Source organism: Hippopotamus amphibius, chromosome 7 (assembly GCF_030028045.1).
Source record: "Hippopotamus amphibius kiboko isolate mHipAmp2 chromosome 7, mHipAmp2.hap2, whole genome shotgun sequence".
Classification (NCBI taxonomy): Eukaryota; Metazoa; Chordata; class Mammalia; order Artiodactyla; family Hippopotamidae; genus Hippopotamus; species Hippopotamus amphibius.
The window spans coordinates 7,023,525-7,051,309 of record NC_080192.1 but is presented as its reverse complement, the minus strand read 5'-3'; the positions used below and the strand labels follow the sequence as shown (position 1 = coordinate 7,051,309).

Below are 27,785 nucleotides of genomic sequence, written 5' to 3'. Positions count from 1 at the left end.
TCCCTGGACCTGCCGTCTTCCCCATCAGGGCTGTCTCAACCTCGACTCCGCCGGGTCCCCTGACCAAGGGCCCTCACTTGACCCTCACGTGACCAGACGCCGCGTCCGCTCAGTCCCAGCCCTTGCGCCATAATCTCCGCCCTCCCCTTCAGAGCCCCACCCAACAGCTTGGCGCAGGCCCCGCCCCTTCCCATCTGAGGGGCGGCAGGAGGGGGCCTGGGGCAGGATGGCAGTGAACCAGAGCCACACCGAGAGCCGTCGCGGGGCCCTCATCCCCTCCGGTGAAAGGTGCCTGAAAGGAAGCTCGCAGATTTGTCAGAGGAGGGAGGAGTTGCATGGGGAATCAGTGATTCGCAAACTCTCAGCAAATCAGAGACTTTCCCACCTTTCCCGCGCGGCACGCGTAGCTCTGCCCCGACGTTAAGGCGCGTGCAGCCTCGCGAGTGTTCGGGACGTGAAGACGATAGAGACGGGAATGGGATGGGGGGAGGGGGCGTCACAGGCGTGAAGGGCGCATGCGCCGGGAGTGAGGCGCGCGCTGCCTCAGAAGAAAGTGGAAGTGCAGCGTGGGGAGTGGGGAGTCGTACCGACCCTCAGGATCTCTTGCGGCTGCCGTGAGGAGTGCGCTACCTTTGTAGAGAGACGGGAACTAGGTACCAGGCTTCTAGGAGGTAGAAGAGGCATGAGTGTCGATCTTTCTGGAAAGATCCGGAACTGTCGGGGGCTTCTCCTTACCCTTAGAACTTCGAAAAGCCCTCTCTCTCCTTCACCCCAGCCAGGGAGACGCCTGGTCTTACGTTTCTGAAAAGATGGGGACCGAAAGAGGAAGCGTGTGGAAGAATGATGCTCTCCCGCCTCCGGGGGCGGCCTTGGGGTTCGCACGCCTCTTTGCGTGGTGCTGGCGGTGTCCCCGCGCGCCCCGCTCCTCTCGCCTCCGTCAGGCTCAGCCCGGAGCCGCCCGTGTTCGCCTCCCCACCTGACCCCTCCGCTCCGCTCCCCTCCTAACCCCCCTAATTCCAGCGTCCTGCTCCATCTCCGCAGCAATTCTGAAACATGCTCCTCTCTCGGCTCCGATTTCCCCTCCTTTCCCCTCGCCCTCGCCCAGCAGTGAGACTCTGAAACCCAGTGCAGTGCTCGGGGAGGCAGCACACACCTGGGGGTCACTTTGAATGCATCTGTCGGGAAAATCCGCTGAGACAGTACCAAATGCTGACGTCCAGATCTTTTTTCTGTGCCTCCTTCCCCAGAATATTTTCTTGACAGATGTATTTACACGCGCTGTCAAGGCCGTGTGTCCGCCCTTGCTCCCGAAGGACCGCTGCTGTTTGTGCCATTTTGTGGTAGGACGTGATTGCCCACCCGTCCGACCGCGTGCACACTGGCCTAGAGAACTTTGACCTGTGTGCCTGTGCTTCCGTGCCGGGAAGCCGCTTCTTATCTGATGTTTGTGTGTCTTCTCGTTGAGCCCACGGGTTCATCTCTCTGCTTTTCTATTTGTGCGCCGGAGGCAGGGAATGAAGCATGGTTTCAAAAAATTATAACAAATACAGATGTTATGGTGCTCTTGACCGGTGAACCATAGCCGAGCACTGTTCTGAGGACTCTATAGTTGTAACTGCTTTATCTGCAATGAGGATCAGTACTAGCTTCCTCATTTCACAGGTGGGAAAACTGAAACAGAGAGAAGTAATTTGCTTAAAATCATATGGCCAGTGAATGTGGGAGAGCGCTGAACTTAGCTACTGTGCATTCACTTCTCTACTCTGCGCGCCTCTCAAAAAGGAAAAGGACTGCTTCTCTGCTTTCTCCTCGGCAAGGAAGGCTCTGTCGGTGCTCTGGCTTCCTGGGTAGAATCTACTTTAAAGAAAAAGCTTGAGAGGGAGGCGATTGGTTACATTTTGACTTCTCCTTACTATTCACGATACCCAGTTGAGAAATTCCTCACAGCTTGACTGTGTTGTGTGGAGATTTTTTTCTGATCCCAGCTGAAAAGTCATAAATGTGTGGGCCAGACTCTACTGGTAAAAAGGAAAGACATTGAGTTTTGTATTTTTTTTTAAATCCAAATGCTGAAAGGTGTGCTGGTAATACCATGTAGAAAAATTGGGAAAATTTTTAACTTACCCCAAACTCCTACATCCTTCTGTCCTTTTTATATTTTGGTATGTACCCTTCTATACTTTCGCCTGTGGAAATATACACACCTTCCCCCCGTCAAACTCATTTGTAACTTTTCTCATTTACCAGTGTATTGGGAATGCTTTCCAGTATTGGTTATCTACATCATTATTTTCAATGTCTGGTGCTCTAGCATGCATACATTTTTGCTCAAGCCCCTATCTGGTAGTCTTTTTTATTTATTTATTTATTTATTTATTTATTATTTTTTGGGGGGTACACCAAGTTCAATCATCTGTTTTCATACACATATCCCCATATTCCCTCCCTCCCTCAACTCCCCCCCCTCAACTCCCCTCCCCCCCCCCCCCCCCCCGTCCCAGTCCTCTAAGGCATCTTCCATCCATCCTCTAGTTGGACTCCCTTTGTTATACAACAACTTCCCACTGGCTATCTATTTAACAGTTGGTAGTATATATATGTCTGTGCTACTCTGTCGCTTCATCTCAGCTTCCCCTTCACCCCCCACCCCCCCCCCAAACCTCGAGTTCTCCAGTCCATTCTCTGCATCTGCGTCCTTGTTCTTGTCACTGAATTCATCAGTACCATTTTTAGATTCCGTATGTGTGTTAGCATACAATATTTGTCCTTCTCTTTCTGACTTACTTCACTCTGTATGACAGACTCTAGGTCTATCCATCTCATTACATGTAGCTCCATCTCATCCCTTTTTATAGCTGAGTAATATTCCATTGTATATATATGCCACATCTTCTTTATCCATTCATCTGTTGATGGGCCTTTAGGTTGCTTCCATGCCATGGCTATTGTAAATAGTGCTGCAGTAAACATTATGGTACATGTTTCTTTTGGGATTATGGTTTTCTTTGGGCATATGCCCAGTAGTGGGATTACTGGATCATATGGTAGTTCTATTTGTAATTTTTTAAGGAACCTCCAAATTGTTTTCCATAGTGGCTGTACCAACTTACATTCCCACCAACAGTGCAGGAGAGTTCCCTTTTCTCCACACCCTCTCCAACATTTGTTGTTTCCAGATTTTGTGATGATGGCCATTCTGATCGGTGTGAGGTGATACCTCATTGTGGCTTTGACTTGCATTTCTCTGATGATGAGTGATGCTGAGCATCTTTTCATGTGTGTGTTGGCCATCTGTATGTCTTCTTTGGAGAAATGTCTATTTAGGTCTTCCGCCCATTTGTGGATTGGGTTATTTGCTTTTTTGGTATTAAGCTGCATAAGCTGCTTGTATATTTTGGAGGTTAATCCTTTGTCCCTTGTTTCACAGGCAACTATTTTTTCCCATTCTGAGGGTTGCCTTCTAGTCTTGTTTATGGTTTCTTTCACTGTGCAAAAGCTTTTAAGTTTCATGAGGTCCCATTTGTTTATTCTTGACTTTATTTCCATGATTCTAGGAGATGGGTCAAAAAGGATCTTGCTTTGATGTATGTCATAGAGTGCTCTGCCTATGTTTTCCTCTAGGAGTTTTATAGTGTCTGGCCTTACATGTAGGTCTTTAATCCATTTGGAGTTTATTTTTGTGTATGGTGTTAGGAAGTGTTCTAATTTCATTCTTTTACATGTAGCTGTCCAATTTTCCCAGCACCACTTATTGAAGAGGCTGTCTTTTTTCCATTGTATACTCGTGCCTCCTTTGTCAAAGATAAGGTGCCCATATGTGTTTGGGCTTACTTCTGAGTTCTCTATTCTATTCCATTGATCGTCCTTTCTATTTTTGTGCCAGTACCATACTGTCTTGATCACTATGGCCTTGTAGTATAGTTTGAAGTCAGGAAGCCTGATTCCACCAACTCCATTTTTCCTTCTCAAGATTGCTTTGGCTATTCGGGGTCTTTTGCGTTTCCATACAAATAGTAAGATTTCTTGCTTTAGTTCTGTGAAAAATGCCATTGGTAATTTGATCGGGATTGCATTGAATATGTAAATTGCTTTGGGTAGTACAGTCATTTTCACGATGTTGATTCTTCCAATCCAGGAACATGGTATGTCCCTCCATCTGTTTGTGTCGTCTTTGATTTCTTTCAGCAATGTCTTAAAGTTTTCTGCATACAGATCTTTTGCCTCCTTATGCAGGTTTATTCCTAGGTATTTTATTCTTTTGGTTGCAATGGTGAATGGGAGAGTTTCCTTAATTTCTTTTTCTGCTCTTCCGTTGTTAGTGTATAGGAATGCAAGAGATTTCTGTGCATTAATTTTGTATCCTGCTACTTTACTAAACTCATCAATTAGTGCTAGCAGTTTTCTGGTAGAGTCTTTAGGGTTTTCTATATATAATATCATGTCATCTGCAAAGAGTGACAATTTTACTTCTCCTTTTCCAATTTGTATTCCTTTTATTTCTTTTTCTTCTGTGATTGCTGTGGCTAAAACTTCCAAAACTTTGTTGAATAATAATGGTGAGAGTGGACACCCTTCTCTTGTTCCTGTTCTTAGAGGGAATTCTTTCAGTTTTTCCCCATTTAGAACGATGTTGGCTTTTGGTTTCTCATATATGGCTTTTATTATGTGGAGGTAATTTCCTTCTATGCCCATTTTCTGGAGAGCTTTTTATCATAAATGGATGTTGAACTTTGTCAAAAGCTTTTTCTGCATCTATTGAGATGAGCATATGGTTTTTATCCTTCAATTTGTTGATATGATGTATCACGTGGTAGTCTGGTTTTAATTCGTCATTGCTATAAACATTGCTGCAGTGAACTTTTTGAAGATTTATCTTTGCCCACCTGTCAAAATGTTTCTTTTACATGTATTCCTGAAAGTGGAATTATGGGATCAGAGGACACAGACTTTAAAAAAATTATTTTAAAAATATATTTTAATATGAAAATCCTTGTCAAAATATTTTAATATATTAAATATATTTATAAATAGAAATATATTTATTGCAAAATCACCCTACAGAGTTATATCAATTTATATTCATTTTAATACTTTGAGTGCCCAATTTCAACATACCCTTGCCAACACCCTATCCTAATCTGTGATAGCTCTGCCAGTCCGATAAAAGAATCTGAATAATGAAATCTTTTTAAAAGATTTTATCGCTAGTGAAATTATTTTTGTCTTATAGTTATTGACTATATGTATTTCGTAAATTTTCTTGGTTCATAAATGTTCTCCATTTTTTTGCTAAGTTCATTTTTGTATGTGGGAAAAAAACACAGCCAAATTTACCATCATAGGCATTAAAAAAATAAAAATTGTATGTATTTAAGGTATACCACATGGTAATTTGGTGTAATATACGTAGTGAAATGATTACTACAGTCAAGTTAATTAAAGTGTCATCTCCTCAGATATTTATAATTTTTTTGGTGTGATGAGAGGACTTCATATCTACTCTCTTAGCATATTTCCAGTGTTCAGTACAGTATTATTAAATACAATATAGTCTTCATGCCTGTATTTTAGATCTCTAGGCTTATTCATCTTACGTAACTGTAAATTTGTAACCTTGCCTAACATTTCCCCATTTCCCCCAGCCCCTCAGCCCCCGATAACCACTGTTCTACTCTCTGCTTCTGTGAATTTGACTTTTTCTTTCGATTCTACATGTAGGTGAGAGCATATAGTATTTGTCTTTATCTGGGTTATTTCACTTAGCATAATGTCTTCAAGATTAACCCATGTTGTAACATGTGACAAGATTTCCTTCCTTTTTAATGCTGAGTAATACTCCATTGTGTTTATATACCACATTTTGTTTCTCCATTTACTCACTGATAGACTTTTAGGTTGCTTCCACCTCTTGGCTGTTATGAATAGTGCTGCTGTGAACGTGAGTGTGTAAATATCTCTTTGAGACCTGCTTTCAATTCTTTTTGATATATACCCAGAAGTGGGACTGCTGGATCATGGAGTAGTTCTATTTTTAATTTTTGAGGAGACTCCATACTGCTCCATACTGGTTGCACCATTTTACAATCCCACCAAGAGTGCATGAGACTTCCAGTGTCTCGACATCCTGGGCAACACTTTCTTTTTTTCATTAGTAGCCATCCTAATAGGCGTGAGGTGATGTATCACTTGTGGTTTTGATTTGCATTCCTCTGATGATTAGTAATGTTGAGCGTCTTTTCATATTTTTTAGTCATTTATATGTCATCTTTGAAGAAATGTTTATTTAAGTCCTTTGTCCATTTTTAAATTGGGTTTTGTTGTTTTTGTTGTTGTTGAGTTGTAGGAGTTCTTTATATATTCTGGATATTAATCCCTTATCAGATTAACCCCTTATGGTTTGCAAATATTTTCCCCCATTCTGTAGGTTGACTTTTCACTTTGTTGATTGTATCCTTTGATGCACAATAGATTTCAAGTTTTATATAGTCCTATTTGTCTATTTTTGCTTTTGTTGCCTGTGCTTTTGGTGTCATATGCAAGAAATTGTTGCCAAATCCAATGTTATGAAAGTTTCCACCTATGTTTTCTTCCACAAGTTTTGTAGTATTAGAGCTTACGTTTGGTTCCTTGATCCATTTTGAGCTGATTTTTTAATATCATATAAGATAAAGGTCCAACTTAATTCTTTTGCATGTGGATATCTGGTTTTTCCAACAATATATGTTGAAGAGACTGTTCTTTCCCCACTGAGTGGTCATGACAACTTTGTTGAAGATCATTTGACCGTATATGTGAGGGTTTATTTCTGAGTTCTATATTCTATTCCACTATCTTTACACCAATACCACACTGTTTTGATTACTGTAGCTTTGTAATATGCTTTGAAATCAGGAAGTGTGAGTTCTCCAATTTTGTTCTTTTCAAAATTGTTTTAGCTATTCAGAGTCCCTTCAGATTCCATATGAATTTTAGGGTGAATTTTCTTGTGTGTGAAAAAAACACTATTGGGTTTTTGATAGGGATTGCATTGAATCTGTAGACTGCTTTAGTTAGTATGGACATTTTAACAACATTAAGTTTTCCAGTCCATGGGATGTCTTCCCATTTATTTGTGTCTTCTTCAATTTCTTAATTTTTTTAAATTTTTAAAAAAATTTATTTTGTGTTGAGTCTTCATTGCTGCATGTGGGCTTTCTCTAGTTGTGCTGAGTGGGGGCTACTCTTTGTTGTGGTACACTGGCTTCTCATTGAGGTGGCTTCTCTTGTTGTGGAGCACGGGCTCTAGGTGCATGGGCTTCAGTAGTTGAAGCACGTGGGCTCCAGAGTTGTGGCTCATGGGCTTAGTTGTTCTGCAGCATGTAGAATCTTCCCGGATCAGGGCTTGAACCCATGTCCCCTGCGTTGGCAGGCAGATTGTTAACCACTGAGCCACTAGGGAAGTCCCTTCTTTAATTTCTTTCAGCAATGTTTTTAGTTTCCAGTGTACAAGTCTTTTTCCTCCATGGTTAGGTTTATTTCTAAATGTTTTATTGTTTTTGATGCTATTGTAAATGGAATTGTTTTCTTAATCTCCTTTTTGAATTGTTTATTGTTAGTGTATAGAAATGTAACTGATTTTTGTGTGTTGATTTTGTACCCTGCAACTTTGTAGAATTTGTTTGTGTTATAACAGATTTTGTGTGTGTGTGTGGACTTTAAGGGTTTTCTACATATAAGATTATGTCATCTGTGAACAGAGTTAATTTTACTTCTTCCTTTCCAATGTGGATGCCTTTTAGTTGTTTTTCTTGCCTAATTGCTCTGATTAGGACTTTCAGTTCTGTGTTGATTAAAAGTGGTGACAGTGGGCATCCTTGCCTTTTTCCAGATCTTGGAGGAAATGTTTTCATCTCTCACCATTGAGTATGATGTTAGCAGTGGGCTTTTCATAAAAGACCTTTATTATTTTGGGGTAGTTTCCTATGATTCCTAGTTTGTTGAATGTGTTTATCATGAAAGAGTGTTAAATTTTGTCAAATGCTTTTTCTGCATCAGTTGAGATGATTATGTGTTTTTTTGTCCTTCATTTTGTTAATGTGGTGTATTGCATTGATTTTCCTTAAAAAATCTAATATATATCTATAAATTTGTATTAAGTTTGATCCTTTTACTAAGCTGTCCCTATTCTCTCCCCAGCCCCCTTGGCCCCTTGCCTCTGGCAACACCACAAAAGTAGAGTTTGACTTTTTAAAGATTCCACATATAAGTGATTCCATGCAGTATTGTCTTTCTCTGTGTGGCGCTCTCCCTCTCTCCCTCTCTCTCTCCCTCTCTCTCTCTCTCCATGTATATATCTATCTCACATCTTTATATGCTCATTAATTGATGGACACAAATTGTTTCCATATCTTGGCTATTATGAATAATGCTTCAATGAACATGGGAGCACAGATACTTCTTTGCTATCCTGTTTTAATTTTCTTGGAATATATACCCAGAAGTGGGATTGCTGGATCATAAGATACTTCTATTTTTATTTTATTGATTGATTTTCATATCTTAAACTATCCTTGTATTCCAAGGGTAAATCCCAGTTGGTCATGGTGTATAATCTTTTTAATGTGTTGTTATATTCAGTTTACTGGTATTTTTTTTTTTTTGAGGATTTTTTGCATCAGCATTTTCCCATTTTTTTATTTTTGGAATTTTTTTGACTACTGATTCAATCTCTACTTGTTATAGGTCTATTCAGATTTTCTTTCTTTAGTCAATTTTGGTAGCTTTTTTCTAGGAATTTGCCCATTTTATCTATGTTATCTAATTTGTTGGCATAGAATTGTTCATGTATTCTCTTATAATCTTTTTTTAAATTTCTGTAAGGTTTGTGATAACATCCCCACTTTCATTCCTGATTTTAGTAATTTGAGTTTTCTCTCTTTTTCCCTTGGTCAGTTTAGCTAAAGATTGTACATTTTGTTCATCTTCACGATGAATTAACTTTGGTTTCATTGATTCTGTTTTTCTATTCTTTATTTCACTTATCTCCATTGTAATCTTTATCATTTTCTTCCCACTGCTAGCTTTGGGTTTCATTTGCTTTTGCTTTTCTAGTTCCCTAAGGTGGAAAGTTAGGTTATTAATTTGAAATCTCTCTTTTAAAAAAATTTAGGCATTAAAAGCTATAAATTTCCCTCATAAGCACTGCTTTGCTGCATCTAAATAGTTTTGGTATGTGTACTTTTGCTTTCATTTATATCAAACTATTTTCTAATTCCACTTATGATTTCTTCTTTGACCCATTAGTTGGTTAAGAATGTGATATTTAATTTCCATATATTTGTTACTTTGTCAGATATCCTTCAGTTATTCTTTCTAATTTCATTCCATTGTAGTCATAAAAGATACTTTGTATGATTGCAGTCTTCTTAAATTTAGTGAGAATATGATCTGTCCTAGAGACTGTTCCATGTGCACTTGAGAAGAATGTGTATTCTACTTTTGTGGGAGGGGTTTCCTTGTATGCTAGGTCTAGTTGACTTTTGTTAGATGCATCCATGTTTATTATTGTTGTATCTTTTTAATGATTGACACTTTTATCATTATGTAAGATTCCTCTTTGTCTGATAGTAATTAAAAAAAATTTTTTTTTATATATTAGTATAGCCACTGCAGCTCTCTTTTGGTTACCGTTTCATGGAATATCTTTTTTCATCCTTTTACTTTCAACCTCTTTGTGTGTTTAGATCTCAAATGAGTTTTTTGTAGACAATCTATAGTGGTAACATGTTTTTTAAAAAATATATTCTACCATTCTCTGCCTTTTAATTGGAAAGTTTAATCTATTTACATTTAATGTAATTATTGATAAGGAAGAACTGCTCTTTTGCTATTTTCTATAGTTCTTATATCATTTTTGTTCCTCAGTTCCTCCATTAATACTTTTTTTGTGTTTAACAGATATTTCTTAGTGTACCATCTTGATCCTCTTCATTTCTTTTGCTGTATATATTTTAGTTATCTTCTCTGTGGTTGCCCCACAGATTATGTTTAACATCTTTATTTATAACAATCTGGTACAAATTAATACCAACTTAGTTTTAATTGTATGCACAAACTTTACTCCTACATAGCTCTGCCCCCTTATATTATTATTGTCACACATTACATATTTATACATTGTGCTCACCATTATAGGTTTATAATTATTGTTTTGTGCAATTGTGTTTTAAATCATATAGGAAGAAATAAAGAGTTATAAACCCCAAATTCATTCATACTGATTTTTAATTTACCTATGTAGTTATCTTTCCCAGTGTTCTTTATATCTTTGTGTGGATTTCATTTACTGCCCTGTGTCTTTTTATTTCAGGCAGAAGGATTTCCTGTAGCATTTCTTATTGTTCAGGTCTATTAGTGATAAGCTCTCTCAGTTTTTGTTCATTTGGTAATGTTTTAATTTCTCCTTAATTTTTGAAGGATAGTTTGGTCAAATATAGAATTCTTGGTCGACTTTTTTTTTCTTTTAGTACTTTTTTTTTTTTTTAAACCCGCTTTATTTTGTTTTGTTTTTTTTTGTTTGTTTGTTTTTTTGGCACATGGGCTTAGTTGCTCCCTGGCATGTGGGATCTTCCTGGAGCAGGGATTGAACCTGTGTCCCCTGCATTGGCAGGCAGATTCTTAACCACTGCGCCACCTAGGAAGCCTTCTTTTAGTACTTTGAATATGCCATCCCACTACCTCCATAATTTCTGGTGAGAAGTCAGCTGTTTGTCTTATTGAGGTTTCCTTGTGCATGATAATTTAACAGTTTGATTGCAGTGTGTCTCAGTGTTGATTTCTTTGAGTTTATCCTACTTGGAGTTTGTTGAGCTTGGATGTGTAGATTCATGTCTTTCATTAAATTTGGGACAATTTTGGACAGTATTTGTTCAGAAAATTTTTATGCCCCCTCTTTTCCTCTCCTCTCTTTCTGCCAGTCCCATTATGCATATGTTGATATGTTTGATTGTGTTCACAGGTCTATTAGACTCTGTTCCTTTTTCTTTCTTTTTTCTTTCTGTTACTCAGGTAGTGACTGTTAATCTCAATTTACCTACCTTCAACTTCACTGATTTGTTTGCCTGCTTAAATCTACCATTAAGCCTCCCACTATCAAACTTTTTATCTCAGTTATTATAGTCTTCAACTCCAGAATTTCTATTTGGTTACATTTTATAATTTCTATCTTTTTATTTGTATTTTCTACTTGTTGAGACATTGTTTTCATCCTTTTCCTTAAGTTATTAAGTCATTGTTTCTTTTAATTTTTTGAATGTATTTTAGATAGCTTATTTAGAGTCTTTGTCTAGTTAATCTAATTTCTTGGCTTCCTCAGGGGCAGTTTCAATTAATTTCTTTCTCTCCTGTGAATGGGCCATAGTTTCTTGTTTCTTTGCATGCCTCATGATTTTTTTTGTTGAAAACTGGACACTTTTAAAAATTATAATGTGGCAACTCTGAAAATCAGATTCTCCCTCTTCCTCAGGATGTTGTTGCTGCATGTTATAGCTATTGTTTAGTGGTTTTTCTGAACTAATTTTGTAAAGTCTATATTCTTTGTCATGTGTGGCTATTGACATGTATGGCCTTTTTATATTAATTTAGTGGTTAGCTAGTGATTTGACAATTTACTTGTATGTCTCAAACAACAACAAAAAATCCCAGTCTTTGCAGATGGGCTGTGTGTGTGTGTGTGTGTGTGCGTGCGCGCATGTGTGTGTGCTGGAGCCTGTCTTTATCACTAGGCCAGGCAGTTTAAAACTCTGTCTTAGCTTTCACTTCCTGCTTGAGCAGAGCTTCATTGTCAGCCAGAGGTTACAGTTTTAGGGCCTTCTCAGGTTTCTTCTGAGCATGAACCCAGCCCTGAAAATGTATGTGTGGTGCTTTCTAGATTCCCATGAACATGTCAGAGGTTTTCAAAGCCTTTATTCCTCAAAGCATCTCATTCCCCAGTCTTTTCTTCCTGAATTTTCAGGTTTTTTTAATTGTTTGCCCCAAATGTCATCTTTTGCCCCAGATAGCAGCTCTAACACATTTGCCTTGAAATGTTTTTGACAAATGTGCCCTGGGTAGCTGCCTGAGTCCTAAGAGAGTCCTGAATTAGGCACATGCCCTTAGAGATTGTCCTCCAGGAAGCCACTGGACAGGTCAAAACAGACAACCACAATAAGATCTGTTCTCCTCCTCCCAGTACTTGGTACCTATACTGAGAATGTAAGCTGTTGTCAAGGCTGTTGCCAAGCTGGGAAGTGGAGGTTAGTACCAGGGTAAGTTAAAATGCACAAAGCTCTGTTTTTGACATTTGACTATTTTTTTCTTGATTTAACATTCCCCTAGTTGCTATAAGCTTTTGATTAGATTCTGAAGTTCTAGACTGACTTTTAGAGTTCCCTATTCCACCATTTTTGCTGACAACCTATTTTTTTTATAGTCTCTTAAAAAGCCCTTTTTATCCATACACCACCACCCTAGTTCCAGTTCATATTACCTCATATCAGGACTGTTTTAGGAACTCTTAAATGGATCCCTCTGACATACCACCACTTCCTTGATCATGTGACTTCCCTGCTGAGACAGCTGCAGGTCACAGTTCTGCCTTGCCTACTGAATGATGTCTCCAAGTCCCAGCATGGTTCCAGCTTCATCTCACTGTTCCTCCCAGTCTCACTTCCATGCTGTTTTGATGAATCCACACAGGTAGGATGCTCCCAAGTATGCAGTTTTCTTTCACTGCACACTTCCATTAATGCTGCCCCTGCCTCTCCATTAATGCTGTTTGCTCCCCATCAGGATTGTCCCCTGCCCTCACCTGCCTACTCATACACTATTCATTTCTTAAGAATCAGCTTAGTGGGACTTCCCTGGGGGTTCAGTGGTTAAGACTCTGCACTCCCAATGCAGGGGGCACAGGTCCAATCCCTGGTCAGGGAACTAAGATCCTGCATGCCACACAGCACTGCCAAAAAAACCCCCCAGAAACTCAAGTTTCAACCTTTCTATGAAGTCATTCCTAATTACTTCAACCAAGAGCTAATCTCTCCTTCCACCAAACTGCCATGATATTTTTATTCCATTTGTGTGATGTATGTCATATATTTCTTGCATTGTTACCTATATTCGTATTTTCATTCACTCATTCTTTCAATAAATATTTAGTAGCACCCACTTATGTACTTATAATTTATATGTATAAATTACTAAGAAAGGGAAAAACGCCAATAGGATTCTATGAGTAAGAACAAGATGAGTCCAAGTTTTTCAGGTTAGGCGTGAAGGGAGAACATGATAGACAGAGGGAACATGTCAGAGGCTTCTGGAGCACTCTGTATGTGCCTTACCCTCTTTACCGGAGTCCAAGAAACATTTCCACTAACACAGTGCTTTATACCAACAGCACAAGAAGTAGAAGAATTAATGAATAGACAATAAGAATGGAAGTAGGTTTGATAAGAAAGAAAAAAAGAACCCAGTGATAAAGAGGAAGAAGAATAAGTGTGAATTGGGACTTCCCTGGTCATCCAGTGGTTAAGAATCCGCCTTCCAATGCAGGGTACACAGGTTCGATCCCTGGTCCAGGAACTAAGATCCCACATGTCATGGGGAAACTAAGCCCACGTGGTGCAACTACTGAGCTCCACGTGCTCTGGAGCCCACACGCCACAACTAGAGAGAAGCCTGCAACAAAGAACCCACACCCCGAAACTTGGACCCGATGCAGCCAAATAAATAAATAAATAAATAAATAAATAAAAATTTTTAAAAAAGAAAAGAATAAGTGTGAATTGTCAGAGAATAAGACCAATTCCTTTCTATTTTAATAAAATAGTAGTAGCAGCAGCAGCAGCAGCAAGTAACATTTATTAAAGTCTTCCTCCAGGCTGGAAACTTTCCTAAGAGCTCTGTTTGTATCATTGTATATAACTTTCTAAATTGTGTGCTATCTGTCCTGTCTTTTTTGCAGTGTCTTGAAGCAGAGTCAGGATGTGGACCTCTCCTTCCTACAGCAACCAGTGGGGTCTGATCTCTTTAGTGGTACAAAGAGAGGAACATTGTTTCTCACTTCATACCGGGTAATTTCTACTTCTACATTGATACGATTAACTCTACATTTGTCTTACTTAAAATGGAGAGAGATTAAACATTGACTTTCAAAGTGTTTTAAACCAATTCTACTTTGAGATTTTCCATGTTGAAGAGTGATGGAAGAAAACTGGTGATGTTTCTCAATTAGAGGCCAAGATGCCAAAGCAGCCTTGACTTCAGAATTGCTTTTGTATGTCTCAATCCATGGACAGATTGCATTCCTTTTCCAAAGTCTCTTTTCTCTCTTAGGTGATCTTCGTGACTTCACACTTAGTCAGTGACCCCATGCTTTCTTTTATGATGCCATTTGGTCTGATGAGTAACTGCACCATTGAACAACCAATCTTTGCCCCCAACTACATTAAAGGAGCCATCCAGGCAGCTCCAGATGGTAAGCGTTCCCCCTCAGAAGTGTATTTTTTCTCAAAAGCTTCCAGAAGGTTTGAGATTCAGACTTGGCCCTGCTTCGTTGGGTAGTGCTTCTCTCAGTGTTTGTGGCAGTCCTTCTGTTACAGTGTGTGCCATTTCTTCCCCCAGGTGGCTGGGAAGGACAAGCTATTTTTAAATTATCCTTCAGAAAAGGAGGTGCCATCGAATTTGCCCAGCTGATGATGAAAGCTGCCTCTGCTGGTGAGCAATGCTAATAAAGTTATTAACCGCTTTGGGGTTTGGGGGCCTGTGTCATTGAAGTAGGACTGTTAACTAGTGAAGACTTCTGGCCTCTGTGGTCAGGTGGTTGGTATTTGCACATGTATTCAGCAGGCATTTCCTGAGCCTACTGACCACGTGCCAAGTACCATACTATGCGCTAGGAACACAAGATTTACTCCCTCCCTGTCCTGAAGGAGTTTGCAGTCTAGTGGGAGCTTACCATCAAACACCTGAACAGCTAATTATACCTGATGGTCTTGTCCATTTAGGTGCCCCTCTCATGTATCACTGAGTAGTCTTGTTTTCGGTAGGGTTGCCTTGGCCCTTCTTCCTCTGGCATGCCTTTTTGTCTTCTCTCCTCTCTGGCTTTGCCCTTGCTTCTTATGAATTTCATTCTCATCTTCCATGGAACTAAAGCGTGAGAAGAGGTACTATCAAGCCCTGCAGCATTGATCTAGTGGATATACCAGAGGATACAAATAATCTTGTTATGATACGTTTTAATTCAACCTAGCCTCACTTTATATCCCTCACTCTCTCATCTTTTGTACTCCAATCCAACTGGACTTCTTTGTGCCTTGCTCTCCCATCTCTTAGCCTTCATGCTATTTGCTCTGTCTGGAATGCTCTTCCCCTTTCTCCCTTGCCTTCTCCACCCCCAACTCCAATCTAATTGAGTCGAACACAGTCTAGTAGAGATAGACACATGCAAATACATTATCCTCTCTTGTGGCATGTGCTGTAATAGAGGCATGGACAAAGTTCTGGGGATACACAGAAGGATGTAATGAATTTTCTACCTTAGAAGACTGACTGGATCATGATGCTGTAAACCATAGCCAATGGTATAAGAGATAGTCTAGGGAATTCCCTGATGGTCCAATGGTTAGGACTTGGTGCTTTCACTACTGCGGGTGTGGGTTTGATCCCTGGTCAGGGAACTAAGATCCTGCAAGCCACACGGTCCAAAAAAAAAAATGAGTAGGACTTCTTATGTAGTGCAGTGGTTGGGAATCCGCCTGCCAATGCAGGGGACATGGGTTCGAGCCCTGCTCTGGGAAGATTCCACATGCTGCGGAGCAACTAAGCCCGTGCGCCACAACTATTGAGCCTGTGCTCTAGAGCGCATGAGCCACAGCTACTGAGCGCATGTGCCACAACTATAGAAGCCCACGTGCCTAGAGCCTGTGCTCCGCAACAAGAGAAGCCACCCACTACAATGAGGAGCCCGTGCACCACAATGAAGAGTAGTCCCCACTCGCATCAACTAGAGAAAGCCCTTGTGCAGCAATGAAGACCCAATGCAGCCAATAAATTAATTAAATAAATAAATTTATTTTAAAAAATGAGTATAAGAAACAGTCTAAATTGGAGAGGAAATGAGTTCAATTTTAAACATAGTAATACTAGCTAACATTTATTGAATACTTATCATATACTGGGCAGTGTTCAAGGCCTTTACATGTGTAAATTTATTCAATCCTCACAGAAACTTATGATGTAGATTCTATCATTATCTCCAATGTACAGCTGGGGAAACTGAGTCAGTGATGGTTATACAGTTTCCCAAGGCTATACAGTTAGCAAGTGGTAGAGCTGGAATTTGAACCTTAAACCTACTCTCTCTCTCTCTTTTTAAACTTTTCATTGAAAAAAAATCAGATCCATAGAAAAGTTTTAAAACTATTAATTACAATGAATTCCCACAGACCTTCATCTAGATTCACCTATTATTAGTATTTGCCATTTGCTTTATGTTATTATTATTATTATTATTATTTTGCTTTTGTTTGAACTGTTTGGGACTAAGTCACAAAGATCATTTCCTTCATTCCTAAATATTTGAATGTGTATCTCTTAAGAACAAGGGCATTCTCTCATTTAACCTCAGTGTGCTTATCAAATCAGAAAATTTAACATTGAAATAATACTATTGAAAATTCAAATTCAAATGACTGACTATTACTATTCCTAATTCTAATAGCATTTTTTTTTCCAATCCAGGATCTAATCCCAGATCACATACTGAATTCAATTGTTCTGTTTCTTTGGTCTCCTTTAACCTGGGCTCAGCTTTTCTTTATCTTTCGTGACATTGACATTTTAAAAAGAGTACAGCCTTATTGTTTTGTAGACTATCCCATAATTTGTGTTTGCTGTTTCCTCATGATTATATTCAGGTCGCGTATTTTGGCAGGAATACTGTATAAATGATGTTGTGTCCTTTTGCGCCTACACTCTTAACCCCTGCACCATAATAAGTGTGAGGTAGATGAGATGCTAGAGGCAGTGGACATGTAGTTCAGAGCTCCAAAAGATGAATTGTGTCAAGACACTGATTTGGAAATCCTCAGCACACAGGTCATCTCTGGAGCCATGTGAATTATGGGCTCATTCAGTGGATTAAGGATGGTATTCCAAGGGTCCTTAACATCCCATAAGGGATAGGTAGGGAGGGTTGACCTTCAGTGAAGATTGAGAAGGGGCTGGTTGAGAGGTAAGAGAAGAATCAAGTGGGTTTTTTATCCTGGAAGTTAAGGGAGGAGAAAATTTTAAGCATATCTGGGTGGTCACCTGTCAGCTGCTGGAGAGATGTTTGGTAAGATGAAGACCGAAAAATGTGCATTGCATGTGGAAATATGAGGATTTTGGTGGATTTAGCAAGAGATTTCAGAAAACTGCTGGAGAAGAAAGGTGATGGAAGAACCATATTAGAGGAAATTGAGGAGTAAGAAAATTTGTTGCAGTTACCTTTAATAATACAGTGCAAATATATAAAGGCCAAGGAGTTCACAAGCTGTACCCAACTGACTGCTCTTCACGGTCCAGAGGGCAGACAGCACCTGGAAGCCTGGCGTTAGATAACAGGGTGTCCTACAGACAGACAGAGTGTAGCTACGTAGAATCCAGGGTCAGGGGGCACTTGGAAGTCCAGTTCCTCTTTGCTAGAGATGGCTGGAGAACTCGGAACAATTGCACCCTGAGTCTTGAGTTCACTCACTTTTGGCCTCACAGTACTGAAGGAGCTTAGTTTTAGGATTATGGGATAAGGGTCAGGCCACTTTAAGAGGATTCTCTTTGTGCTCTCATTAAGTTCTGCTTCTTGACCTGCAAAGGTAGGTCAGTGTCTCAGCTGTTACATAATCACTTGGAAGGATTTAGGCAACTTTTATGAACTTGGCCCAATGTCTGGAACTGCTCCAGGTCTGACTGTATCTTGGTTTAGGTGGGGGAACCTATGCCTGCTTCCCTGGCAAGAGTCAGGTCTTGTGAGCTGGGCTTCCTTGAGGCCTTTGGAATTCGTTAACCACCCATCATGCATCATGATCTGATTATTTGACCAGGAAAAATTTCTTTCCCCTCTGCAGAGTTGCTTTGTCAGGGCTCTTTGATTTATGTTTTTAGCAAATATGTATTGAGTACCTGTATTGCGCCAAACATTAGGTGAGACAATTGGGAACACAACAGTGAATGAGACATATGTACATAGTCCCTGCCTTTGTTAAACTTACAGTCTAGTGAGGGTCATATAAGAAATAAGCAAACATGTAAGTGAATAAAATAATTACTTATTCTGAAAGGGGATACTAATAGAATATTGAAAGGGAGGGTAACAGGGAAGGATGACAACTTTAGATTCAGAGTGAATTAGTGAAGATAATGCTAGCTATTGAAACATATAAACCCCAAATTATAAATGGCTTAAGGTAATGGATATTACTTCTTATATTAAAGACCAGTCAGCAGAGGTGAAAGGGGGCTCTGTTCCACTTAGCCCTTCAAGGACCCAGGGTAATAGAGTCTCTGCCATCGTTAACACATGTCTTCCAAGGCCTCTTTGGGTAGCCAGCAGGAAGGTGGAGAGAGTAAAGATGTCGCCTGGGCAGTTCTCATGGGCCAGGCCTGGAAGCAATGTATATTACTTCTGGTCATATGCCATAGGCCAGAAAGTAGTGTGGCAGTCTGATAATGGCTCCCAAAGATATAATCCTTGTCCTAATTCTCAGAATCTGTGAATGTTACCTTGTTTGTTAAAAAAAAAAAAAAAAGGTCTTTTCAGATATAATTAAGGATCTTGAGACAAGGGGATTACTCTGGATTATTCAAGTGGGCCCCAAATACCATCAAAGATGTCCTTATAAGAGAGAGGCAGGGCTTCCCTGGTGGCGCAGTGGTTAAGAATCCGCCTGCCAATGCCGGGAACACGGGTTTGATCCCTGGGTCAGGAAGATCCCACATGCCACGGAGCAACTAAGCCTGTGCACCACAACCACTGAGCCTGTGCGCTAGAGCCTGTGAGCCACAACTGCTGAGCCCACACACCACAACTACTGAAGCCTGCTATAAGAAACCCATGAACTGCAATGAAGAGTAGCCTCTGCTCTCTGCAACTACAGAAAGCCCGTGCGCAGCCACGAAGACCCAAAGCAGCCAATAAACAAAAATAAAAAATTAATAATTTAAGAAGAGAGAGAGAGAGATGCAGAGGGAGACAACCAGAAGTGCTTTCTTCGGTACTGCCATTACATTGGCCTTTAATGGACTTATCTTGCCAACTTGATAGAATCCTCACTTGGAAATTTTTTCTGAATACCTATTACGGTGGGTGTTACGCTAAGCCCTGCATAAGCACAGGCAAATACACACAATCACTGCCTTTAAGAAGCATACAGTTGAGGACAAGGGTGGTGTATATTTTTAATCTTGTATCCTGGGAGCATTGTTAGACACAAATGTAAGGTGATGGTTAAAACTCTGTTAATTATTTGGTTGATAACTGCTGTACCTCTGACTTAAAATAATTAGAGTCCCTATTTTGTCAAACTTGTCTTCTCAGCTGCCAGAGGAATTCCACTTGGAAGCGTAAATTACTGGTTTGGCGCTTCAGGACTGTATATAATTACTACACCAGGGGGCATGATGTGCACCCAGCAGGCGCCTTGTCCAGGTAAGTTATGGCAGGGAGGTTCTTCCTGGAGGGTGGAACGGTATGCCAGGGGCTCAAAGATCTACTCACTGCTAGCTTGCCTCCAACTCTGCTGCAGCAGAGGTTTGAGAGGTTAGAAAATGGTTGAGTCCATGACTTCATTTCCAGACTAAAACCCAGTGGCAAGCCAATAAGTGACCAGGCTTCTATTTCAGGTTTACTTTTAACTATAATGTACACATATGGAGCATACCTGGGCAACCCCATCAGTGGAAATAGCCATCATGCTTGTGCTGTGCCCTTCAGCCTCACTGAGGACTGCAGTTCTGGGCTTTATGCCCTGTGGCCTTTCCTTTAACAGTTGTGCCTGTCCATAGCTACTGAACCAATGTCCCGGGAGACGCAGATCAATGATTCTCAAATGTGGTCCACAGTCTGTTGGTGGACCACAAAATGTCTCCAACAGGTTGCCAACAGACCCCCAAATGCAGGCCATTTCTTGGTTTCTCCTTGGAACCTGACATGCATGTCCATTGGCTTTTAGTTTTGCATGCAACTGAAGGATAGTTATTTATAGCCTTGATAGTTACCTTAGTTTTTAAGGGTCAGTGAAATGTAATATTCAAAATCTAAAAGTAAGGGTTGCTAAGGTTTTATAAAAATGTTTTTGAGCTGAAATTCATATAACATACAATTAACTATTTTAAAGTGTACAATTCAGTGGTATTTAGTGTATTCACAATGTTGTGCAAGCATCAGCTCTCTCTAGCTTCAAAACTTTTTCAGGACTTCCCTGGTGGTCTAGTGGTTAAGACTCCATGCTTCCACTGCAGGGAGTGTTGGGTTGATCCCTGGTCGGGGAACTAAGATTCTGCATGCTGCGTGGTGCGGCCAAAAAAACAAAACAAAGTTTTTTCATCACTCCATGAGAATACCCTGTACCCACTAAGTAATCATTCTCCATTGTCCCCTCCCCACATCTCTTAGTTTCCTCTGATCTACTTGTTGTCTTTCTGGATTTGCCTATTCTGTGTATATCACAGAAAAGGAGTCAAGCAACATGGGATCTTTGTGTTTGGTTTATCTCACTCAGCATAATGTTTTCAAAGTTTGTCCAATCAGTAGCATGTATCAGTACTTTATTCGCTTTTTGTGGCTGACTGATATTCCATTGTATATATCACAATTTGTTATCCATTCATCCGTTGATGAACATTTGGCCTGTTTCCACCTTTTGGTTATTATGAATAATAGCTGCCATAAACATTTGTCTGTAGGTTTCTGGGTGGACATAAGTTTTCATTTCTCTTGGGTATATACCTAGGTTTGGAATTATTGGGTCATATGGTAATTTAATGTTTAACTTTTTGGGGAACCACCAAACTATTTTCCACAACAGCTTCACTATTTTGTATTCTCCTCAGCAATGCACATGTTCCTATTTCTCCACATCCTTGCCAATGCTTGTTATTTTCCTTTTTTTTTTGCTTGTTATTATTTATATTAAAGCCATCCTAGTGACTGTGAGGTGATATTATAATTTTAATTTGCTTTTCCCTAATGATCAATGATGTTGACCATCTTTTCATGCACTTGTTGGTCATTTGCAAATCTTCTCTAGGTATATCTACTGAAGTCCTTTGCCCATTTTTAACTTGGGTAGTTTATCTTTTCATTGTTTGAGTTGTAAGTTCCTTATATATTCTGGATATTAAATCCTTATCAGATATTGGACTTGCAAATATGTTTCCCATTCTGTAGGTCATCTTTCACATTCTTGAGAATATCCTTTGATGCACAAAATTTTTAATTCTTGTTGAATTTATCTATTTTTTTCTCTTGTTACTTGTGCTTTTTTTTTTTTTTTGGGGGGGTACACCAGGTTCAATCAACTTGTTACTTGTGCTTTTGGTATCAAATTAAGAATCCATTGCCAAGTCTAGTGTCTTGAAGATCGACCCCTATGTTTTCGTCTAAGAGTTTTATAACTTTGGCTCTTATATTTCAGTTATTGATTCATTATGAGTTAATTGTTTTTTAATTTTAAAAATTTATTTATTTATTTATTTATTTATTTATTTGGCTGCGTCGGGTCTTAGTTGTGGCACGTGGGATCTTCGTTGCCCCATGCAGGATCTTTTTTGGGTTTTTATAGTTGCAGCATGAAGGTCCTTTTAGTTGTGGCATGTGGGATCTAGTACTCTGACCAGGGATTGAACCTGGGCCCCGTGCATTGGGAGTGTGAGGTCTTAACCACTGGGCCACAAGGGAAGTCCCTGTGAGCTAATTTTTGTATATGGAGTAAGGTTAGGGTCCAGCTCTATTCTTTTGCATGTGCTTATCCAGTTGTCCCAGCATCATTTTTTGAAGACACTATTCTTTCCCCATTGAGTGGTCTTTGGCATCCTTGTTGAAAATCGATTGGTAATAGATGTTTAGGTTCGTATCTGAACTCTCAGTTCTATTCCCATTGGTATATAAATCTATCTATCCTATGCCAGTACCACGTTGTTTTGCTTTGTAGTAAGTCTCAAAATAGGGAAGTGTGAGTCCTCCTATTTTGTATTTTTCAATATTGTTTTGGCCATCCATGGTCCCTTATAGCTCCAGATAAATTTGAGAATCACCTTTTACATTTCTGCATAAAAACCATTAGAATTTTGAATAGGGATTGCATGGAATCTGTAGATCACTTTGGGGGGAATTGCTGTCTTAATATTGTCTTCTAACCCATGAACATAGGAAGTCTTTACTTAGGCCTTCTTTAATTTATCTCAGTAATGTTTTGCAGTTTTCAGTGCACAAGTCTTTTACCTCATGGTTACGTTTATTCCTAGGTATTTTATTCTTTTGGATGCTATTGTAAATAGAATTGTTTTCTTAATTTCCTTTTTGGATTGTTTATTGCTATAACTGTTTTTTAAATTAAACTTTTAATTTTGAGATAATTACAGATTCACATACATTTTTGGAAATGATACTGAGATAGTCCTTATACCTTTTACCTAGTTTCTCCCACTGCTTACATTTTGCAGAATGCTAGCATAATATCACAACCAGAATATTGACATGGATACAATAAAAATGCAGAACATTTACATTAGGACAAGGATACCTCACGTTTGTCTTTTTATAGCTACACCTACTTCTCTTCCTCCCCCTCCACTTTAATGCGTGAGAACCACTAATCTGTTCTCCATTTCTATAATTTTGACATTTGAAGGATGTTATATAAATGGAATCATATAGTATGTAAGCTTTTGGAACAGGCTTTTTTTCACTCAGCATAATTCCTTGAGATTCACCCAGGTTGTTGTGTGTATCAATAATTTGTTCCTTCTTCTTTTTGAGTAATATTTCATGGTATAGACGTACAACAATTTATTTAACCATTCAAACAGTTCAGGGATGTCAGAGTTGGTTGCAGGCGTTGGTTATTATGAATAAAGCTTCTGTAAACATTCATGTGCAGGTTTTTTTGTGAACATAAGCTTTCATTTCTCACCCATTAGGATGGCTGCTATCAAAAAAACTCAGAAAAGAACAAATGTTGGCAGAGATGTGGAGAAGTTGGGATACTTATGTACTGTTGGTGGGAATGTAAAATGGAACAGCCACTGTGAAAAATAGTATGGAGGTTCCTAAAAAAAATTTTAATGACGCAGCAATTCCACTTCTGGGTATATACCAAAAGAATTGAAAGCAGCATTATTCACAATAGGTAACAGGATAAGTTAGGAAGTCTTCCCTCATTTTCAATTTTTTGGAAAAGTTTGAGAAGGATTGGTATTAGTTCCTTAAGTATTTGGTAGAATTCACCAGTGAAACAATCAGGTTCAGGTCTCTTCTTTGTTGGTAGATTTTTTAAATTATTGATTCAATCTCCTTATTAGGTCTATACAAATTTTCTGTTTCTTCACGATTTAGTGTTATAGGTTTTAGGTTTCTAGGAATTTATCCATTTCTTTTAGGCTATCCAATTGTTAACATACAGTTGTTCATAGTAATGTATCATAATCCTTCTGATCTTATGTAGGGTCAGTAGTAATGTACCCTCTTCCATTTCTAATTTTAATAACTTGAATCTTCTCTTTTTTTTTCTTGGTCAGTCTAGCTAAAGGTTTCTCAGTTTTGTTGCTCTTTTCAAAGAACCAACTTTTGGCTTCACTGATTTTCTCTGTTGTTTTTCTATTCTCTTTTTCATTTATCTATGTTCTAATTATTATTACTTCCTTCCTTCTAGCTTTGGGTTTAGTTTGTTCTTCTTTTCTTAGTTCTTTAAATTGTTAAGTTAGGTTGTTGATTTAAGATTTCTCATTTTTTAGTGTGTTTTTAGCTATAAATTTCCCCCTTAGCATTGCTTTTGTTGCATCCTTTGAGTTTTGGTATGTTGTGTTTTCATTTTCATGCATCTCTAAGTATTTTCTAACCTACCTTGTGATTTCTTCTTTGATCCATTCATGGTTTAAGAGTGTGGTGTTCATTTCTGCAAATTTGTGAGTTTTCCAGTTTTACTTCTGTTGTTGATTTGTAAATTCATCCTTTGTGGTCAAAGAAGCTATTTTGTAAGACATATATCTTTTGAAACCTACCCAGACTTAATTTGTTGCCTAATATATGGTCTATTCTGAAAAATGTCCCTTGGTACTTGAGAGGAATGTGTATTCTGTTGTTGTTGGGTAGAGTGTCCTATGTATGTCTCTTAGATCCAGTTGGTTTGTTGTTTTTTTAAGTCCTCTATTTCTTAATTTATCTTCTGTTTGGTTGTTCTATCCATTGTTGAGTGAAGGATATTGAAGTCTCCAACTACTATTGTAGAACTGTCTATTTCTTCCTTCAGTTCTGTCAGTTTTTGCTTCATGTATGTGATAGTCTGTCATTAGGTGTGTAAATGTTTATAGTTGTTATATCCTTTTGCTGTATTGAACATTTTATTAATATGCAGTTTCCTTCTTTATCTCATAATCTTTTTGATGTAAAGTCTATTTTATCTGATATTAGTATAGCAACTTTTGCTATCTTTTGGGTACTATTTACATGGAATATCTTTCTCCATTCTTTTACTTTCAATTTATTTATGTCTTTGTATCCAAAATAAGTCTCTTATACACACAGTATATAGTTGAATCATGAGTTTTTATTTATTCTGCCAATCTCTGTCTTTTGATTGGGGAATTTAATCTATTTACATTTAAAGTAATTACTGATGATGGGAGCCTTACTTCTGTCATTTTACTATTTGGTTTCAATATACCTTATAGCTTTTTTGTCCCTCATTTCCTGCATTACTGTCTTCTTTTGTATTTAGCTGATTTTTTAATAGTGAAAAGTTTAAATTCCTTTCACATTTCATTTTGTTTATATCTTATAGCTGTTTTTTGGGGGCCTACCATGGGGGTTACATTTAACATCCTAAAGTTATAACACTAACTTGAATTTTTACCATTTTAACGTCAATAACATACAAATACTCTATAACTTTACAGCCTCTCATGCTTCACCTGTTTCAGTTGATTTCACGAAATTACATTTTTATACATTGTGTCCCCCAAAATATAATCTAATAATTCTTTTAAATTTATTCATCTTTTAAGTTATGTAGAAAACAAAAATGGAATTACAAACCATTGTTATAATAATGTTAGCTTTTATAATTGCTCAGTGATTTACCTCTGTTGAGATCTTTACTTCTTCATGTGGCTTCAAATTACTGTCTAGTGTCCTTTCATTTCACCCTGTAGGACTCCCTTAAGAATTTCTTGCAGAGCAAGTCTAGTGGTAAAGAACTCCCTCAGCTTTTGTCTATCTGAAAACATCTTAATTTCTTTCTCACTCTTAAAGGAGTTTGGCCAGATATAGGATTCTTGTTGGACAGCTTGTTTCTGGCCTCCAATATTTCTGATGAAAAATCTGCTGATTTTCTTATTGAGAATCTCTTGTATGTAATTATTCACTTCTCTCTAGCTGCTTTCAAGATTCTCTCTTTCTTTGACTTTTGAAAGTTTGACTATAATGTGTCTTGGTGTGGATCTCATTGAGTTCGTTTTATTTGGAGTTTATGGAGCTTCTTAGATGTTTATATTCATGTCTTTTATCAGATTTGGGAAATTATCAGCCATTATTTCTTCAAATATTTTCTCTGCATCTTTCTCTCTCTTTTCTTTTTCTGGAACTTCCACAGTATGTATGTTTGTCTGCCTGGTAGTGTCCCACTTGTCCCTTGGGCTCTGTTCACTTTTCTTCAATCTTTTTCTTTCTGTTCCTCAGTATCAGCAATTTTTATTGTCCTGATTTCAGGTTTACTGATTCTGTCTTCTGCCTATTCAAATCTGAATTTGAATCCCTCTTGTGAATTTTTCATTTCAGTTATTGTGCTTTTCTCCTCCAGAATTTTTTTTTTTTTTTGGTTTCTTGTTAGGTTTTCTATCTCTTAATTGATATTTCTATTTTGTTTATATATCATTTTTCTTGACATTCTCCACATTTTCCTTTAGTTCTTTGAGCATTTTTGGGACAGTTCTTTTAATGTTTTTTCTAGATACCTCAAACATAAATATGGATTGTAGAAAAATAACTTGACAGTTGTCCATTCACATTGACACACTTAAATCACTTTGGGAATGTAGCCAAGGAAATAAATAAAACCCATGTTTATTATAATGTTAATTGGAAAGTTGGAAGCAACATGCTCTCTGACAACCAGAGAGCACTTATCATAAGTAACACTTATCCATATGATAAAATAGTGTCCAGCTTTTAATTTATGAAATACATTAATAATATAAAGAACTTTCTCATAATGTCAAGTAAAAAGAGCCAGATTTAAAAAAAATCGAATGGTTGTTATAATCACAATTGTATAAAAAAGATTAACAGAGATCCTACCAATAAATCCACCAAAATATTAAGTTTTTACCTTTGATGACAGAATTATAGATGACTTTTTTATATATAAATTTATTTATTTATTTATTGGCTTTGTTGGGTCTTCGTTGCTGCACATGGGCTTACTCTAGTTGCGGCGAGTGGGGGCTACTCTTCATTGTGGTGCATGGAATCCTCATTGTGGTGGCTTCTCTTGTTGTGGATCATGGGCTCTAAGCATGTGAGCTTCAGTAGTTGTGGCACATAGGCTCAATAGTTGTGGTGCACGGGCTTAGTTGCCCCAGGCATGTGGTATCTTCCTGGGGCAGGGATCGAACCTGTGTCCCCTGCATTGGCAGGCGGATTCTTAACCACTGCACCACCTAGGAAGTCCCTATAGATGACTTTTAAAATTTTATCTCTTCTCTATTTCCCAAATATGTATTCCTCAGTGAGCATTTATTACTTTTTTATCACCAAAACAAACTTTATTAAGTATGTATCTTGTGTACAACTATAAGTAATATAGAGATATAAATAACTATAGGGTGGTTTTCATGTTAATTTGAATTCTTCCACAACAGGAAATGATAAAGCCTTCAGCTGGTGATGGCTGAAGGATATGGCTTTTGCATTGTTCTGCCTGAATTCTCTTCCTGTGTCAGTTTGCTTCAGTATTTATCTTCTACCTCCTTCTTACTTATTCCTTGTCTACCCTAAAAAATGAGTAACTGATTTTTTTTCCTTCTTATCATACCCAGTTGTGGTCTATGGACCCCCACCACCAGGATATGGAGCCCAAACAGGGGAATATGGAGCTCCACCAGCAGGATATGGAGCCCCACCTATGGGATATGGAGCCCCACCTGTGGGATATGGAGCCCCACCTGTGGGATATGGAGCCCTACCTGTGGGATATGGAGCCCTGCCTGGGGGATATGCAGCCCCACCTGCAGGATATGGAGCCCCACCTGCAGGATATGGAGCCCCGCCTGGGGGATATGCAGCCCCAGCAGGATATGGAGCCCTGCCTGGGGGATATGGAGCCCCACCAGTGACATATGAAGCCCTGTCTGCAGAATACGGAGCCCCATCAGCTGGAAATGAAGCCCCACCTCCAGCATATGAAGCTCCACCTGCTGGAAATAGAGCTGCCTCTCACAAATCTGTGGCAGCCCGGCCGGAGGCTTCTCTTCCCTCTACCTCATCTTCTCTGGCTCGTTTACCACCTTCTAAGAAGTAA

At 38.8% G+C, this 27,785-nt stretch overlaps 1 protein-coding gene across 1 annotated transcript; it reads left to right on the top strand.

Annotated features, from left to right (window-relative positions):
* Positions 1 to 226: 226 nt before the first annotated feature.
* On the top strand, positions 227 to 27,785 carry WBP2NL (WBP2 N-terminal like). The gene is made up of 6 exons (XM_057743414.1): positions 227 to 288; positions 13,979 to 14,087; positions 14,350 to 14,491; positions 14,638 to 14,730; positions 19,589 to 19,699; positions 27,295 to 27,785. Exons 1-6 carry the CDS (start codon positions 227 to 229, stop codon positions 27,783 to 27,785), a joined length of 1,008 nt encoding a protein of 335 aa, XP_057599397.1.